Source organism: Caretta caretta, chromosome 3 (genome assembly GCF_965140235.1).
Source record: "Caretta caretta isolate rCarCar2 chromosome 3, rCarCar1.hap1, whole genome shotgun sequence".
NCBI classification, from domain to species: domain Eukaryota; kingdom Metazoa; phylum Chordata; order Testudines; family Cheloniidae; genus Caretta; species Caretta caretta.
In genome coordinates, this window is record NC_134208.1 from 70,219,668 (window position 1) to 70,238,919 (window position 19,252).

The following is a 19,252-nucleotide window of genomic DNA, read 5'->3' on the forward strand; positions in this document are numbered from 1 at the left end:
TGAGCCTTCTGGTTTACAGTTCACCTGTTATTGGGTACATGATAAACTCCAGCAAAACATACACATGGCTGTACTTTGCACAGGAGTCTAAAAACCTCATTGCTCTTTGCTAAGCCTGAAAGAAAGAGATTTAGGCAAAATAAACATACCTACATGCATTTTCCCTGCCTTGGTTTCCTCACTACTCTGGAAAGTTCTTCAGGTATTGGATCTTCAGGACAGAGTCAGGCTTCTCCTCCAAAACAGAGAGCGTGTGGCTTCTCAGAGACCCTCTTTTTTATACTCTCCATCCCCTTTTGTCAGGTGACGCCATGAGCTGCCTAATCACGTGATCACAGAACCTACCAGGTGACTTTGTTGCCAGGTGAACTCTCCTCTGATGAACCAGTTCTCCTGGGTGGAAGCTAGTTTTTTGTCTAGAATGCTTCTTTTAAATAGAGGACCATCCAGATTTAACAACCTTCTGTTGTTAGCCTTGTGTATCACTACTCCTTGGAATTCCAGTCTCATGGGGAAGTAAAAGGACAACAGAGGACAAACAAGCTGCACATTCAAAATGTGGTTTGTAGCTTGATAAAGAAACATCCAGAGAATTCATAATCCTACAGAGAATTCATCAGTTGTACATAAACAGATTCCCCAAATCATCACAACAAGGAAGTTCAGCACTAATGACCACAAGCTACTGAAATTCAGTCAGGAAATCGGGGTTCAGTCCCCAGCTCAACCACAGATTTCCTTGGGCCAATCACTAAATCTTAAACCTCCTCCCATTCACACACAACCCCCCCTCACCCAAGTTTGATGGTGCTTTAAACTTGGGTTATCTGGTCTGGCTGGGATTATGGGCTAGACCAGGGGTTGGCAACCTTCAGCACATGGCCCATTAGGGTAATCCGCTGACAGGCAGTGAGCCATTTTGTTTATGTTGAGCATCCACAGGCATGGCCCCCCGCAGCTCCCAGTGGCCATGGTTCGCAGTTCCCAGCCAATGGGAGCTGCAGGAAGCCATGGGCAGCAGGGATGTAAACGTAAACAAAATGTCTCACAGCCCACCAGAGGATTACCCTGATGGGCTACATGCTGAAGGTTGCTGACCCCTGGGCTAGAGTTTAGGTGCTGCTTTCCCTTGCGGGTTGGTAAACTGCTCCCTTTGGAGTGAGGATGCAGGCTAAATCACTTGAATGCTGACAGTCCTCCAGTGGCTTCTCACAATTTCCCCATGTGCTCAGAAGTCCTGCCAAGTTCTCCCACGATTCATTAGGAAAAAATCATATTGCTGCTCAGTTTACCAGAACACAAGGAACCATGGGATACACTCCCAGAAGTCCCCCATACCAATGAGGATGTAGTAACCCGGGTATGGCCTTACAGTGTGGCTGGTCACACCCAGGCTAGGCTAACCTAGATGCCAATCACTCGAGTTAACTCTGCCATGAAAACATATGCTCTGGCTCAGTTCTCCATGTGTCTATATCAGATAAAAAAATGATGGAAGAAAGGAAGTGCTATTTAGACTGCAAGCTCTTTGGGATTTATAATGTGTTTGTATAATGTCTAGTGAAATGGAGCCTAGATCTGAGTTGGGGCCTCTAGGTGCTACTGTAGTACAACTAAATAAAACAAGAAAAGCCCAATGTATCTTCATGAGGAATGGCTGAAAAATGCAGCATCTATGTCCAGGGTAATTGTAGGGAAAGGCTGTCATATTACGTCTGCTGGAGAGGGGAGAGGAAATGGAATAAACAAGAGATAATGGAGTTAAAGACAAAAGGTGAGGAATTTAATTAACATTTACAGTCAGTCATGGTGACAGAGAGCACAGTTAGAAAAAAATACATGGAAAATCTTACTGACATTGTGGAACTGAGATTGTGAAAGTGAAGTGGGAAGTGATCCACATAAGAATCTCTCTCAAGAAATATTCCACTCTATGGGGGGGGGTAAAAAAAAGAGAAGCCCTGTGCTAAAGCAAATATACTATGCTACAGAAAACCATTGTGAACTTTGCACCTTACACTGCATCTTTGAAAATCTGGGTCTCTTTGGATCACAAACACAGCATCAGAATTTGTTAACTTTCAGGGAAAATGTAGTCTTTTACAAGTTTCCACTTTCATATATATCCACGTTCAACCGCCTATAGTTTCAAAGTATCCCCCTACCAGATGCCAATTTAGAATCATAGAATATCAGAGTTGGAAGGGACCTCTGGAGGTCATCTAGTCCAACCCCCTGCTCAGAGCAGGACCAATCCCTAACTAAATCATCCCAGCCAGGGCTTTGTAAAGCCTGGGGGACCTTAACTTTTAAGGAAGGGGATTCCACCACCTCCCTAGGTAACGCATTCCTGTGTTTCACAACCCTCCTAGTGAAAAAGTTTTTCCTAATATCCAACCTAAACCTCCCCCACTGCAACCTGAGACCATTACTCCTTGTTCTGTCATCTGCTATCACTGAGAATAGTCTAGATCCATCCTCTTTGGATCCACCTTTCAGGTAGTTAAAAGCAGCTATCAAATCCCCCCTCATTCTTCTCTTCTGTAGACTAAACAATCCCAGTTCCCTCAGCCTCTCCTCATAAGTCATGTGTTCCAGACCCCTAATCATTTTTGTTGCCCTTAACTCAGTAGGCAACAGACTGTGAAATCGGACATGACCGATTGATCACTCACCATTGATTCTCATGGAAACTAATGGAATGTAAAGAAAACATATGAATCTTTAGCACAGTAAAGGGAGGTTATTTATGCATTTTACAAAATAAACTTTCATTTATGAATCGGATCAGCAAGGAGGCATAGCCTTTGTGGATTTGAAGAAAATAATTAGCAGGGACATTATAAAGCATTGAAGTACATCCTGAGCCTTGGGACATGGCTTTGTTAGAAGCCAATGACTAAAATAATTGCATGATAATTCTGGCTAGGGGCACCATTCCATCACCAGCTGACCAAACTCTTCATATATAGTTTGGGCTCAGTGATCCCAGCATTCACATTCACAGAACTATGAATTGTGTTCAGAGTGCCAGCTGTTCCACATCTATGTTTTTGGTCTTCAAAAACAAACAAACGAAAAGAATATCAATTTCAAAGGAAGCTCTCTGGGCTATAACATTCAACAACAGTCTAGAATCCATCTGTAATGTTCTAAGCTACTAATAACCAAGAAATTTCTCACAAGGTAAGCAGCAGAAAAACATCTTAACTCATGTATGGGGAAAGTGTGGAGCAGATAGATATGTGTATGTGCTTGAAATGAAGAGATCTAAATTAAAACATGTAGAAATAATACAGAAAAAGAATTTGTAAATTAATATTTCACTTTTTGCATAGAAATTATCCTTCAGAAAAGCTGGGATCTTGTAAATAGTTTAGTGATAGGTTATAACAGTAGTCCATGGTAATACTTATATCTTTAAAAAATCTGTTAGCATTTAACCGGTTTGTAACCAGCCTTTGCAAATCATAGTGGACAAAACTCTGACACACATTTGACTGAGACTAAAATTTAATTAGAAAATAAATCAATAAAAAATGCCAAACAAACTCACTTTTCCCCACAAGACAAATTGATTTTCCCCAATGTCAGTCATATTTGTGCATGACTTTTAAAAGTTTAATATAAAAACAAAAATCACATTTGGACAGCCTGAATGTCACGTGAGCCTTTTTGGTATTTCAAAAAGTGTAATTAGAAATGTCCAAGATATATAACTACTATTGTACTTTTCATAATTAAAAAAAAATCTCACCAGTGTATTGTAAGGGGATATTTTTAAATGTGTGTTTTTTCCCTTTGCACCCAGATACTTTGACTCTGAGACTGATACTGAAGATCAGATTGTTAAAAGGTGCCCAGATAATATCACTGAAAGCGAGTGTGTTAGGGACACTGGAAAATTACTATTGCAACAATATTGCTGATCCTTTCATTTTAGGTCTTAACGCAGTTTTAGCTTTTTCTCCAGAATGATGGCTTTCATAAACAGACTGGATTTTCCATTGCAGGGAGAGCCTTCACCATATAAACTGAATTGTTGTTCTGCCAACCCAGCCATTTAAGTAAATGGTCTTCAAATAATATCAGCAGTAAAAGTGTGAACTATACCAGAGAGTCTAGGATACAGCTATTTAAATATTGGCAAAGGCAAACTAAAAAATAAATACTTTGCCAGAGACAAGGCAGTATGTTCATGCCCCTCTATGTCCTCCCCAAAATGGATGCTTTGGCATTCCATTAGCCAAAGGACACTATTGCCATTCTCCCTCTGCTCGAAAGATACTAGGTTTCCCCTACTGCTGCTTTCTTGGCATTAAAAGAAGGCCTTGTCTCCCCTTTGCTGTTGCATTTAAAAGCCAGCATCTCACTTAGGGCCTGATCCAAGCCCACTGACTTCAACAAGCATTAGATCAGGCTCTTGCAACCCAGCAAATGTTACATGAAATTTCTTAGTTTCACTGCTGCACCTTCCATAGGGTGAATCACCTTTCCAGGGAAGCTGTGCAGTAACAAAATCCGATGCATCAGCAAACACCACTATGGAATACACAGCCCCTTGAATGCCTTAGGAGTGGAAGCTTGTGATTAGGTGTATCACTGGATCTTCCGCTTTACTGCTGGATATTTTATAATTTGATTGAATTCACTGATGTCTAGGGGAGTTTGCTAACATGGCATTACTGTTCTTGTTGAATTCACAGATTATGCATCTCATTTGCAAGATCTGAAAAATAGGTCATTAAAAAAGCTTGTGATGTAACATTTTCTAGAATTTGGCAAACCTTTTCTCTCCCTAGATTTCTGTGGATTCTGACATTATATAATAATATATTTAATTTAATAGAAATATGTTATATAGCATAAGAAATACCCAGACAATATTCCACAAAGAGAGGGAAAATTCATTACTATTTTCTTCTGAAGATTTCCCATGTCTCTGGTGGAGTGGAGCAGAGAAGGTATCCCAGATACGTCAGGAAAGCTAATAGAATACCCAGAATAATTAGGTTTTCTGAACAAATTCTCAGTGTCAAAAGGAAAGTTCAAGTGAGGATTCAAATAGTCAGGAAACAGAAACTTTCTCAAGTTCAGGACAGAATTTCTGTTCTAAATCAGAGAGCTAGAGGAAAGGACCAGAATAGCCAAGGCTCTGAGTAGGTAAGGTACTCACCTGAAATGTGAGATACCAATGTTGAAGTCCCTGTTCCAATCTTGGAGGGTGAGGGTAGTTAGCCTCTCCCCCTCAACTTTTCATTCAACATTTCTGAAATGTCTGTTTCATTCCACATTGGAATGAAAACAAATCCCAACATCTCAAACATTTTCCATGAAAATGGAATTCTTGTTTTCCAGTCATCCCTAACCATAAAAGATGTAGAAAGAAAAGAAAAGTCCAGAGCACCTTGAAATGCTGAGAGAGTGGCCCAAAGAGGATCAGAAATGTGAAGATGGCTAGAAAGACCGAAAGAATGTGGCTTATTAGTATAGTGCATGTTACTGAGAGTTTTCAGCCAAGACTATAAGTACTGTAACAATGAGCCATTGTCAGAATTCTCATTTTTTGTCAGCACAAAACCACTTCTACCATCTACTGGTTGTGTTATCTCTATGGTTAGAGACAGATACCACTCTCAAGACCTCCCCCCTCCCAACTGCCTCTTGCTTTCTTTAAAGACCCAGTTGGAGGGATAATTGGGTGTTATTTTAAATAATTAAAATTTATGATGGTTCAGGAATTATTTTAATAGCTTCACCTTTTATCTCTACATACATTACTTTGTTTGTGTTGAAGTTTTGGGAGATAAACCATTCCAGCAGATCTTTTATCCATTTATTAAAAGATTAAGCATGCAGTTAGCAAACAAATGTGAGTTTAAGCAAAATGTCACTAGCTAATTTAACTTATCACCAAGTTTACAATAAAAATGCAATAATCAAATCAAGATTATAATTAAAGTATAAGCAATACATTGATGGTTTAATTTATCTGGCTTGTCAATTACTACAGTAAGTAACTAAATCAAATGATAAATTAAGGAAAACAATTATCTTAGTATGTCACAGGAAGGATAAGGGGATAAACTGTTCCCCTTGATTTCAGCAATTTTGCTGATTTCCTAGTAACTTCCTCCTTTGGCCTTCTCTTGTTGAGTTTTACTGTTCACAGAAACTACATCAAACTGTGGTTTATTTAATCTGTTTCCCCACCCCACTTGAAGACAATGTTCATATCTTTCTGGCAGTCTGGCACAAATACAAAATTATTTCTAGAATCCCATACTCCTTAGAACGACACGCATTTAACCCAGAGATCTCTTGCTGAGTAGGTAACAGACTAAGGGGTGTAGTGTCTACTTTGGGGAACAGTTAGTGGCAAACAAAGAGAAAGAAAGACACACACACACACTTGTACTAATGGAACTTGGAGCTATTCTAGTGTTCTTCAATTGCTCTGCAGAAGGATTTTCACACATACTAAAAGTCTTCAGTTCATATGATTGGTATTAGTTTGGAACTAAGTTGATATTTACTGGTATCATTAGGATGAAATGAAGATTTTTTGCATGTGGGGGAGGGAGAGTTTGGTCTCTCCTCTCTCTCAGTTGTAGACTTCAGGCTTGGCTTAGCAGATGGTCAGTCTTTCACCTCTTGTTCTTTGGATGGCCAGTCTAGGGAAGAAAACAGGATATAACAACTCTGGGTGTCCTTGTTGATGCAATAGATCACCTCCCTCCCTTTCTGTCTACAAAGTTTAGTCTTTTGTAGTGATCAATGTCCTTGCTCCGCCTCAGGGGATACGTCAATATCTTCACAGGCCAATTAGATGTTAGAGGCTGGTAGTTGTAATTTGATGTGAGCCAATGACCTGTCATCTTGATCTTGAAGTCACATCAAAGATTCCAGGTTAGCGTGTGCATGTCTTTAACAATAACCACAAATGAATGTCTCTTGAAAACAGGATACAAGAAAGTACCATGTGTTGAGGATAGACAGACTTTCACTTAGGCCAAAGACATCACTGTCTTCATTGTTTAAATATAATTGATAACTTGTCAGTGTTTACTTATCCACACATTCCCACACATCCTCGTGACAGTGAGTTAAGACGCTGGGAAAAGAACTCTAAGAGGTGGGGCAAAGTCTATGGCAAGTGGATGACCTTATTCTAATAACCTTTTGCCTACGAACCAGAAAGCTGCTTCAAACATCTCCTAGTAATCGAACTTTCATTAAACATTTGGCCAACTAAAGTTACTCAAGTCTAAATCCAAATATGGCTTAGGTTCCCTACACAGATAAACCCACCTGTTTTTTCCTCCTCCAAAGGTCAAGATGTTCTCTACTCCTAGGATGTTCTATTGGAATTTGTTCTTCAACATTAGCAGTGAAGAACAATTTATAACTTCATTTAAACACTGTTTGTATGAGAGAGAAGAAACACAAAGAAAAAACATTTGAACATACTCTCAAAGTCTCAGGCTAGTAAAAGCCACACTTGTACATCTTCCACTGCCTACACTAAGGAATTTTAGCAAAAAAATTCCCACCAGTGCTAGGACCAGTTCAGCTAAACTGGTATAAGCACAAGTGAGAGCCCTAGTGTAAATGAGGTTCCAGTAGCTTCCAGTATTTTACCATGTTAGTAAAATATAAGGGAAGTGATACTGAATATAACATCCATGTTCACATTACATTTTTTTAAAATATCAATTTGGGAACTTATATGAAGCTCCCACAGAATTTCCATAATCAGCTGCACTGAGGTGCCCCAGAAACCAAGGGCTCTTGTTGCAGAATTTAGGTCCCATTTGGTGAAGAGCACAAGGGCCTTTGGACTTCAGCTAATTAATGGACTTTCCCACACTCACTGATAAAAGTCTTTATACCACTCAGTTGTGTTCCCCATTCTATCTGTAAAGATACTCACAAATCCTAAAATTAGTGATCAAGCCAAAGCCCCACTGACTGCAGTAAGACTTTGCCCTAATAAAATCTAAGGCCCCCCATCCTGCATGTGATTATGTGAGTATTCCTGTTGAACTGAATGAGACTACCCAGAGGTGTAAAGTTAGATATGTGCTCAAATGTTTGCAGGGTTGGAGCCTTCATGAAAACTTCAGGTTTGTGCCCATAGTTGGTAGGAAGCCAATGAATGAAAGGCTCTATTATGGATGTAAGGTATTAGCAATAAAAGTCTCATGTCAGGCCTACTTTTCAAAGTACCGTCAATGGGCTTAGTTTGCCGGCTTGAGTTATCGCCACACTGCTGTGGCTGTCTCGCATTCAAAGCCAAAGGCAGAACCACTGCCACAGAAATTGAGTGGGTGAAGCTGCTGCCAGCTATAGCACGATTATATGAACAATGATGATGAAAAAGAAAACCAACTGCTTCCGTAATAGTAAGGATGTGATGTAAACCAGTAAGTGAGGAAAGCTTCAAAAGTTTATCACTGAAATCAGCCTCTAAGGTCGAAGTATGATCTTGCCTTTGTATCTCTCACCCACATCCTTAATATGATGTTAATTTGGTGCGTGTAGTAATGAGCCATTTATTGGAAAACTCAGGAACTTTTAAAATCTCTTCCCTCATGGGTGTGTCATAAGGAAATATGAAAAAGCGTTATTGAACATAGCTGAAAAGCTCCAGTTCCTATAGAAATCCAGCTTAATGTGGGATGCTTTAATGACATGGGATTTTCCATTTCAGACATGAGCCTCTGATGATGGGGGATTGGAACTTGCTAGGCAGCATCCTTGAGGAAGTGCACATCCACTCCACCATCGTGGGAAAAATCTGGCTCACTATCCTTTTCATATTCCGGATGCTGGTGCTGGGAGTGGCTGCTGAAGATGTTTGGGATGACGAGCAGTCTGAGTTCATTTGTAACACAGAGCAACCTGGCTGCAGCAACGTTTGTTATGACAAAGCCTTCCCCATCTCTTTAATCAGATACTGGGTGCTACAGATCATCTTTGTCTCTTCCCCATCCCTAGTGTACATGGGACATGCACTTTATAGACTTAGGGCCCTTGAGAAAGAGAGGCAGAAGAAGAAAACCCATCTTAGAGCCCAGCTGGAAGAACTGGAACCTGTCCCAGAGGAGCACAAGAGAATGGAGAGGGAGTTGAGGAAGTTAGAAGAACAGAAGAAAGTGAACAAAGCGCCCTTGAGAGGGTCCCTATTGCGCACCTACATCCTGCATATCTTGACCCGCTCAGCGGTGGAAGTGGGCTTTATGATAGGTCAGTATCTTTTATATGGGCTTCAAATGTATCCCCTTTACAAATGTACTCGTCCTCCCTGCCCCAACACGGTTGATTGTTTTGTGTCCAGACCCACAGAGAAGACCATCTTTATGATTTTCATGCATAGCATCGCAGCTGTCTCCCTGTTCCTGAACATCCTAGAGATTATCCACCTGGGGATAAGGAAGATAAAGAAGACCCTGCATGGGAGGCAGAGAAGAGAGGCAGTGATGGCAGAGGAGACAAGCATTTGCACCTTGAAGAAGAACTCGGTGGTGCAGCAAGTTTGCATCATGAGCAATTCCTCCCCCCAGAGCAGCTATAAACTTTTGCCAAACCAGCAGGGTGGGCTGCCTGTTTATCTGCCCCCAGTGCAAGGATACAAAGTGCTCCAGGCACCTGCTGATCAATGCCAGCAGGCAGTAGGGATGGGTGCTGAGCAGCGCCGGTGCAGCACAGATAGGTCTAGAAGTGAGCAGCACCATGGACAGGTCCCTTGCCTCTACAAGCACCCGGAAAACCCCTGCGAGAGGGAGCAGCACTATAGACAGCTCTCCAACCAGCACCTGGGACAGCCATCCCGTCACCCTTCCTCCAGCAGCGAGGAGACCCACAAGCAGCCCCAGCAGGACATGGAGAGCTGCCCAGGGAATGAACAGCACATCCCAGAGCTGCCCAGGAATCCCGTGCAGCCAGCCAAGACACCCACTCGTGCCGGTCCGCTGGAGATCCCCCAAGCCCCCCGCAATATACTCCGCAAACACAGCCGGGTGGGCAGCTGCAAAGACTATGGGGACGATCGCGGTGACTCTCCGGACAGCGGGCATTATCAGGGCAATCGCAAGGCCAGCTTCCTGTCTAGGGTGCTGTCTGAGAGCCAGCTGGCCAGTGACTCGGAGAGCTCTGACTCCAGGAATGGCTCCAGCTCTGAAGCCAAATGCAGAGAGGAGAGCAGCCCGCCCATCACCCCACCACCCCCTTGTGCAACGGGACGTAGAATGTCCATGGTAAGTAGAGCCAAGTGTCCTGCCCTCTATAGCCGCTAGTGTGACTTACTGCTCTTCGGAGGGCGTCTGAGCCTTAGGCGAGGCCTCAGGATGGCCAGGATGTGGCTGGGAAGTTGTTCCGATACAGTAACAAACAACATACCTGGCCTCATGCCTCACATGACCACATCCCTCACAATCCTTGAAGGTTTCAAATCAACCTCTCTCTCTGCTTAAATGGGATTGTCTTTTGCCTCTAAAGTGAATATTACCAGTAACAGATCATTCATCACTTTATTGGCTTCGGTCACTGAGGTTTCTTATATATTTAAACAATATAAATATATCCCCCAATTGATCTTTAAAGGATTTTACCATATCCTAGTAGAGGTTCATTCCACTCTGGGTTTCTTTACAATACAAGAAATTAAAATCCTGGCCCCCACTGAAATCAATGAGAAAATTCCCCTCAGCTTCAGGGGGCAGGATTTCTCTTGGACTGTAACTTTGGGTTAAACCATTGCCTAAATTAGATTGTTAAATCTTTATCAAAAATGTAAAATTTCTGCTAGATTAGGGTTGTTTTTTTTGCCATAAAACACTGAATAATACCGCAAGTGGGTAATTTCATATTTAGCACCTGTTCATATTCCGTAACCACACAATCTGTCTGAAACTAGCTTGTTTACTTTTGATTTTAATAAACAATTGTAGTTTGGATCCAGATGCCAACAAAGTTGAATTTTAAAATAGCTTAAGCCCAGCAGTTGCAAACCCTTCGTCAGGCTCACTGGCTTGGGGGTGGGGGCACAGTAAGTATGGATCTGCAGACCTTCAGATATTATCTTATACCATCTGAGGTAAAAATGATTTTAAAAGAAAACAAGCTTACTCTCAAAACACTGTGGGCCCTTGAATACATGTCATTCCATTTCCCCCATTCTTTAATAACTAACCTTTTTACACATTAAAAATGTATGTCTGAACCTCTGCCTAATGAGCAGAAAGTATATTTGTACATTATTCAGCACATTACCATTTGTATTCGCCAGTTTCAATTGTGCCATAGTCTCTATAACGTATAGACAATCAGCAAATACCATACAGAAGAAAATTCTCATTCTCTTAAATACAGTGTCATCATTTTCCCCTTTGTTGTTTCCAATACTGGAGGGAGAGAGGGATCAGAGTCCATCTTGCTGGTTTTCTGTGTCTGCTTGAGTCTGAGGTCTCTTTTCTCCTCAGCAACACAGGCTATCACAAGCAAATCATACCTGTCCTCTGCTCCCTACAGTGACTTGTCATAGAATTCCGAATCAAGTTCAAGGTCTGGGTCCTTATCTTCAAGGAGCTCTATGGCCTGGGCCCAGAATATCTGAAAAACTGCATAGTGCTCCAGGATGAAAACACTGGATAACAACTATGATCCTCTCGCACAGTGGGACTCTCTATGATAAGGGTAAAGCTCATCTGTGCAGGAGTCAGAGCTTTTTCAGGGGCAATCTGTCTGTGGAATGAACTCCCTCAGGAACTAGACAAACCTCCCATTACACGTACAAAGTTCATTTTCTTTGACTGTGCTATATAAATACATAGCAACAGGCATATTTCTAAAAAACAAACCAAAACCCCTACCAAAACAAGACACTCCACTGCACATGCTTCTCCCATGGAGAGAGGATGAGAGAAAAAACACATGATAGATGTTAGTCATGATGCTTAATGCACTACTGGTAGGCATTCAGATACTATGATGATAAGTGCAGCATAAGGACTGGAATATAATAGAATGGGATTATTTAAAAGGTAAACAGTAAAACCAGAACAAACAAGACAGAATTTAAGCAGCATCTTAATGAAAATTAATGACAGCCTTGCCTGCCATTCTTAAATACAGGGCATGACAATAGCTGCTATTTTGCCTTTTGGGTCAGGTCTTCGAAAGAATTATATTCAACTTGCAAAACTAAACAATTTCAATGTTCTTGAAAGCAGCACACCTTGCTCAGCATGCAAGTGTTTGTGGTAAACACCCTTCATGGATCACTATCTGTGTGAATGTCACCAGCATTTTGAAATTTGTATACACACATCAGCTAATCTGTCACTACCTGCCTACAATGTGTCCATGAGATCGCAAGGCAGACATGCTGTTACATACAATTTGATCACTATTGCAGCAAATGCTATTTGGTACAAATATTGCTAAGAGACTTGATGAAGAACAATAAAAATTTTCCAATGCACCACAAAAAACTGTTGCCCTAGGAAATCAAAAAAACTATACCATAATGTGTCTAATGCCTCCCTATCCTTATGATTTCTATACATTATGGTTGGAATTGTAAAAAGTACTTAGTATTGGCCAAATTTTGTTCCCATTTACATCAGTGGGAGTTTTACCATACAATAAGGTTTAGATTTTTTAAAAATGGTATTATTTACCTACTTCCCTGTCAGGAGCATTGAGAAGATTAAATTATTTGATCTTAATATAAGGCAACAAAAATGAAAAAAATCAAAAAATTTAAACTGAAGTACAAAAACGGCTATTTCTACTTCTGTTTAATAATGACTTAAAATAATAATTCAGACAAAGAATTGCCACCCTGAAACCTGATAAATCTGCACAGCACAAAACCTAAATACATTTTCAAACAACAATTTAAACAGCCAGAAATATACTTCTCCACTCTGCATTGCCATTGATCAAAAAAATTTCTAATTTGGGCAACCAATGGAGGGAAAACACCCTCAGACAAAGGGGTTGATATTATCTCTTCTGTCTTTTTTGATTACTTCCCCAAACTACCACCATCACCTCTATCTTGGCTAGAATAGGTCTCAGATAGATTTTTTTTCCTTTCATCTATGCCCTAATCTCTACCAGATTTTGATTAAGGCACATCAACCTCAATTGGATGAGATAGAGCCAAGCTGGTTATCATCTGCATCTGAAAATATCACAGTCTCTGCCCCGTTAATCCTTCCATGAGCCCCTCATTATAGATTTCAGAGTAGCAGCCGTGTTAGTCTGAATCCACACAAAGAAAAGGAGTACTTGTGGCACCGTAGAGACTAACCAATTTATTTGAGCATAAGCTTTCGTGAGCTACAGCTCACTTCATTGGATGCATGCAGTGGAAAATACAGTGGGGAGATTTTATATACACAGAAAACATGAAACAATGGGTGTTACCATACACACTGTAACAAGAGTGATCAGGTAAGGTGAGCTATTACCAGCAGGAGAGCTGGGGGGGGGAGGGGGAGGGGAGAAGGGAACCTTTTGTTGTGATAATCAAGGTGGGCCCTTTCCAGCAGTTGACAAAAATGTGTGAACAGTGTGTGTGTGTGTGGAAATAAACATGGGGAAATAGTTTTACTTTGTGTAATGACACATCCACTCCCAGTCTTTATTCAAGCCTAAATTAATTGTATCCAGTTTGCAAATTAATTCCAATTCAGCAGTCTTTCACTGGAGTCTGTTTTTGAAGTTTTTTTGTTGAAGAATTATCACTTTTAGGTCTGTAATCACTCTCCTGCTGGTAATAGCTCACCTTATCTGATCACTCTTGTTACAGTGTATATGGTAACACCCATTGTTTCATGTGCTCTGTGTATATAACATCTCCCCACTGTATTTTCCACTGAATGCATCCGATGAAGTGAGCTGTAGCTCACTAAAGCTTATGCTCAAATAAATTTGTTAGTCTCTAAGGTGCCACAAGTACTCCTCCTCATTATAGATAGAACCCTGTTGCACCCCATATTTGAGATTCCTAGGAGAAGCAAATCAATTGCCTACAACTGCTGTCCAATCTCTCTCTCAGATAAAAAAGTTTGAATTTACAAAAAATCAATGCCATCCACTGCTGCTAGGGCCTGAATGTGAGTCAACAACATCCCATGATTAGGGATATTGAAGGCAGCTGGCAGAACTAACAATATCATCATAGATGCTTGATATTATCCATTACCAGGAGATCATTGACCAATATAACCAGTGCAGCCTCCTGGCCAAACACAAATTTCTACGCAGATTGACAACGGTCAAGGAGACTAGCAGCATCTTCCTAGTACTTCCCAACTGGCCCTCACCAGTCAGGAAAAAATTGGACCCTAAACATAGATCTAGCACAAAGTTCTTCAACATCTGGAGTACCTCTAAGCAATGCTGTCCTAAACTGAGTTTGCCACTTGGGATACAGCTCTGTTCTCATGAATGCTAATGCATTGCTCTGGATCAGATAGATTATATTTGCAAAACAATGAATTTCATCACCAGATGTGGGACTCAGACCAGTCATTGAGCAGAGACAGTCCTGATTAGTCAAGCTGTCTAAAGAACCCCTGTCTGAAACTTGGTAGAGATTAAGAGCCATTCCTTTGCTTCACGCACAGCCATGTCATAAGAATTTTAAAAATCTTTACACAGCTTTTATCCAAGACTTTTACCATGAGCAGCCTATATACTTCATTTGTCAGAGGTGATTCATAAACCTGGAAGACTGAACCTGGGAAAGAGAACATCAAGGGGACACTTCGGTAGGGGAGGTCAAAAGATTGTTAAAATATCCTCTGGACAGAGCAATCCTTTGGAGAAACAACATTTTCCTTCACAGTTCCCTGAAAATCCTTTAGTTCCATTACCCTATAAGGCCAGTCCACCAAAATGGGCCCTTCATTCTGACAGGAGAGAAGTACCACAGCCACAAAGTTGGGAGAGAATATTCAGTCCATGATACAGGTATAATTTTCAGGTTTCAGAGTCGCAGCCGTGTTAGTCTGTATTCGCAAAAAGAAAAGGAGGACTTGTGGCACCGTAGAGACTAACCAATTTATTTCAGCATAAGCTTTCGTGAGCTACAGCTCACTTCATCGGATGTATTCAGTAAGCTTATGCTCAAATAAATTGGTTACTCTCTAAGGTGCCACAAGTCCTCCTTTTCTTTTTGTATAATTTTCAGTTGCCTTCACCTAATCCAAACACAACAACTACAGTATGACCTGCTGTATGAGTGAGCTTGCAACAAGCTAGGATAGTCTCATGGCTATCATTGTTGTCATGAAGTCCTCAGCTGACTCAGGGAGTTCGTCATCTACGTGGATGCTGACATCAACAAGAATGATCAGCCGCAGAGGTTCCAAAACCACAGTAGTGGGGAATTTCATCAGCTCCCACAGAACCTTTGCAGTGCAGCAGGGAAATCGGGACATCGATATGGCTCCATCTTAACCGCTGCCCAGGACTCACATGGAAGATTACACCTAGCTTTTCTGGGCCCGATCTGCCCTCAGCTACACAGCTATAACCCCCCATCCCCATTTTAATCAAGGGGGATTGCAGCCATGTAACTGAGGGGAAAATGGAATCCTGCCTCAGGGCCTGATCCTGCAAGTCTTCCTAAGATCAGTAGACCGCCCTTGGACAAGTAGTCACATTGATGTCAGTGCGAAGACCCATTGACTTCAACACAATTATGTTCATGAGTGAGGGTTTACTGAGGCTTGAGTCCTTACTTTCTACACTAGTGATATTTTAACCTTTGGGTTCATTGTGATATTAACTAGATCAGACACAAAGTGGGCCAGTGAAGGATCTGATCCTGCACACCTTTATGCCTGTAACTTTACTCTCATGAGGAGGCCTACTGATTTCAGTAGAACTTCTCCCATGTCTGTGTCCAGGAGCAAGCGAGTGCAATGTGCTTGTCTACACCGAATGCCAGGCAACCTGGAGCTATTTGGTTCATGGCGTAGGAGTTACCTGAAACTTCTCAATGGGGAGCAGAAAATGAGGTATCAGAATTCTCCCTTGAAACAGTGAAGAAGGGGAGAGAGGAGAAATTTACTTTCCAAGCAACCATGAGTGGAAGGACAAGATCACTTACCCTTGCTGACTGGGATACAGCAAGAACAAAAATAAAGAAAAGTGGAGCTAATGCATGGAATAGTGTTTATAGTGTAGACACACCCTATTTGAGCTTGATCCCATTAGTTGCTGAGGGTATGTCTACATTATAAACTTATGTTTATAAACTATGTTAGGTCGATTTACAGCCATCGCAGTAATTACCCAGTGGGGAGCGGAGAGCCTGGTGGGGCAGCTGGGCTCCTGGCTGGGAGATCTGCATGTGGTGTCCAGTCAGCTGCCCCATTCCCGCTGGGGAAGAAGGAGCTGAGAAGCCTGGTGCAGCTGCCCCATTCCTGGAAGGGGCTGGAGAGCCCAGGAGCGGAGTGGGGGGAGACAGCCAGGCTTCCGGCAGGGAGATCCGTGCTTGGAATCCGGTCAGCTGCTGTGCTCCCAATGGGGAGCGGGGAGCTGGCAGTGCAGATTGGAGTGGGGAGCCTGGTCAGCAGGCCGGCTCGGAGCAGGGAGTCAGGATCCCAGGGGGAAGCAAAGCTCCCCACAGGGAGCCTGGGCAGCAGTCCGGCTTGAAGCGGAGACTCGAAATTTGGAAACTGAGAAGAATGACAGGCAATAGATGTAAGTAACACTGTTTTACAGGGACACTGTGCTGCCCTAACTACACCGACATAAGCCCTACACCTCTTGTGAAAGTGGAGTTATCACGTTGGTATAGTAGGGCACTTACATCAGTGGGAGCAAGGCTGTAGTAGATACACTGACATAATCAGGTTGACGTAAGCTGCCTCACGCTGTAGTTTAGACCAGGCCTGAGTGTCCTCAATCCTCAGTGAAGATAATGGGAGTTGCACGTGCTCAGAACCTCACACAATCAGGCCCAAATTGGATTTCTGATTTTCGTTTGCCAGGGAGAAGGTATCAATGGGTGAAATCCTGGCCCTACTGAAGTCAGTGAGAGTTGTTTTTCCCCCCCTCCTGCTTACTTCTCCATTTAGCTTTGAGTTATTTTCCCACTGGGCAAATGGCTAGTAGTGACTGGAGATAATGCAGACAGCTGCAGAGCCTGCTATTCAGCTTGGGCTCTTACAATCTTTTCAGTACACACAAATGGTCACCAGCCTTGTGGGAGCACCTATGGAATAAACAGCCATTAGTTTAAACTGAAACCTGCCACAACCTAAGGCGCTAAACCAGCCAATGGAAACGACTGTATATTAAAATAATGTTTTGTGTCTGTTTGATACTCAGAACAACATGGAATATGCCAGCTAAGCCCCATCAAAACAGAGCATTGTGATGACAAACTGAGCAAAGTTGCTCTGTTCTACTCAGATGTTGGAAAAGCTTTAAACATTAATTTTTTATGGTTGTGTTCCTCCATCAGTTCTTGCTGGTTGTTTTCGTGCAGTTTGTTTCTACATGACTGTCCTAATTCTTGAATGCTCTGGATTATTGCTATGCTGCAAACTGAACTCTGCCCAGGAGTGCTCCAATGTAGTTTGTGATGAAGACACCCGAAGTACCAAGGGCCTGTACAGTTTACTTGATCCACTAAACTAGCCATCCAGCAGGTTCACAGACCATCCAGACTCAAAATGACAAACTTGTGGGCTGATAAGAAATTGGCACTCAGGGATCTCCTGTCTGAGGAATGTGTACGTTAATACAGATCAGGCTGATTTTTAGAAACTGGAGCTCTGCTGAATGTAGCTTTGTCCATGCATTTCTAGCAAAGCTACAAAAAAGCTGTGCGTTCATTTGCTTGTATGTTTCCAGCATCGGGACTACAGGATTGGGCCCTTCAGTGGAGTTACAGCAGTGATTAATGTATAAATGCAAGAGGGACCTTTCTGTTACGACCGCAAAAGGCAGTATAATGTAAATGTATTAAAACGTAAACAGATTTTTTAAAAATTCCAACTATATTTTGATGGAACCTGGGTTAATAACGGTGTTTTTTGTTTTTTTTTTTAAAAAAACACCTCTCTGTGTTCTTTAAGACCACTCAGTCTCACTTTCTCTTTCTCTTGTCATCTTTCAGAGCATGCTCCTAGAACTATCATCTATCATGAAAAAATAATGCCACTCTGGGGACAAGAAACAAACCAAGGAATCGTGTACGAACCAATCCTCAGCAGGAAGCAAAAAACCAGCCTCTCCATTTTTTCTGAAGCTAAAAAGCATGATGCAGTTCATGGAAGAAAGCCCTTGCTCCACACACCGCCAAGTTTTATGACATCACATGTAGCAACGTAGCCTGACTGCCGCTGTGGGCCGACAACCTGCTTCAAAACTCAAGATTTCACTCATATATACCAAGCAGCAGCTGCTTTGTGTGTGCAGTTACTGCAGAAATGGCATTGTCTCCTTGGAGAATATTTGGGAGGCACAACTTGTTGTTTAGGCCTGTAGTGTTTATCTCTGTAAGATGCAAGCTCTATACTTTCAAAGGAGTGGTGAGACCGAAGACGTTTGCAAGGAAACCTTAGTTAGATATGAAGGTTTTCTGAAGGATTCTTTTACATTTCACTCCCTGGGGCCCACCAGCCAGTGAATAAAAGATGAAAGCAGCACACCAGGACTTTGTAGCACCGTCCTCCAGGTTGAACAAAGAGAGATCTAAATCCACGCTGCTGCTCAGCAACCTGGGCTAAGGTGAAGCTCACATTCTTTTAGGGATTAATTTCCACTCTGACATTGTCTCCTGCGTTGCCAACACCCTCACTGCAAAACAATACACAAAATCAAATTGGCTGATTGCTTTTTAATGTGAAGCTTATGCATTCTTCTTCAGTTTGCTAAATGAGAGATCCCAAAACATCTGCCCAGGATCATAAAGATCGCATTCTTTTGTTCATTCCATCAGTTCCTATATGGGCTGTAAAAAAGAAAAAAAACGTGGCCTCACTGTTTGATAGGAAATAGCTGCTTTGGATAATTAGATTTCTAATATGTGCATGACCCAGGACAATCGCACTTCCAACCCATGTACCTTAAAAATAAGGCACCCTCTCCCAAACTATCCATATCAGTCCCCGCTCACGTGCTCATCAACTCCTCCAATTCATTATTCAACGACACACTCTCATCTCTTGCCTTTGTTATCAATGCTCCATTTGTTCCAGTGAAGAATCACATTTTT

At 41.9% G+C, this 19,252-nt stretch overlaps 2 protein-coding genes across 2 annotated transcripts in view; one reads left to right on the forward strand and one right to left on the reverse strand.

Moving 5' to 3' along the window:
- Positions 1-5,886: 5,886 nt before the first annotated feature.
- The window catches only part of BACH2 (BACH transcriptional regulator 2), a 277,018-nt gene continuing 263,652 nt past the window's right edge, over positions 5,887-19,252 (reverse strand). Inside the window, exons 7-8 of the transcript XR_012667612.1 lie at positions 7,312-7,421; positions 5,887-6,674 (exon numbers count right to left, since the gene is read on the reverse strand). The gene's annotated coding sequence lies outside the window, so the exon portion shown is untranslated. The remainder of the gene's footprint in view (positions 6,675-7,311; positions 7,422-19,252) is intronic.
- Positions 8,730-10,298, forward strand: GJA10 (gap junction protein alpha 10). The gene has a single exon (XM_048846231.2). It carries the CDS (start codon positions 8,730-8,732, stop codon positions 10,296-10,298), a length of 1,569 nt encoding a protein of 522 aa, XP_048702188.2.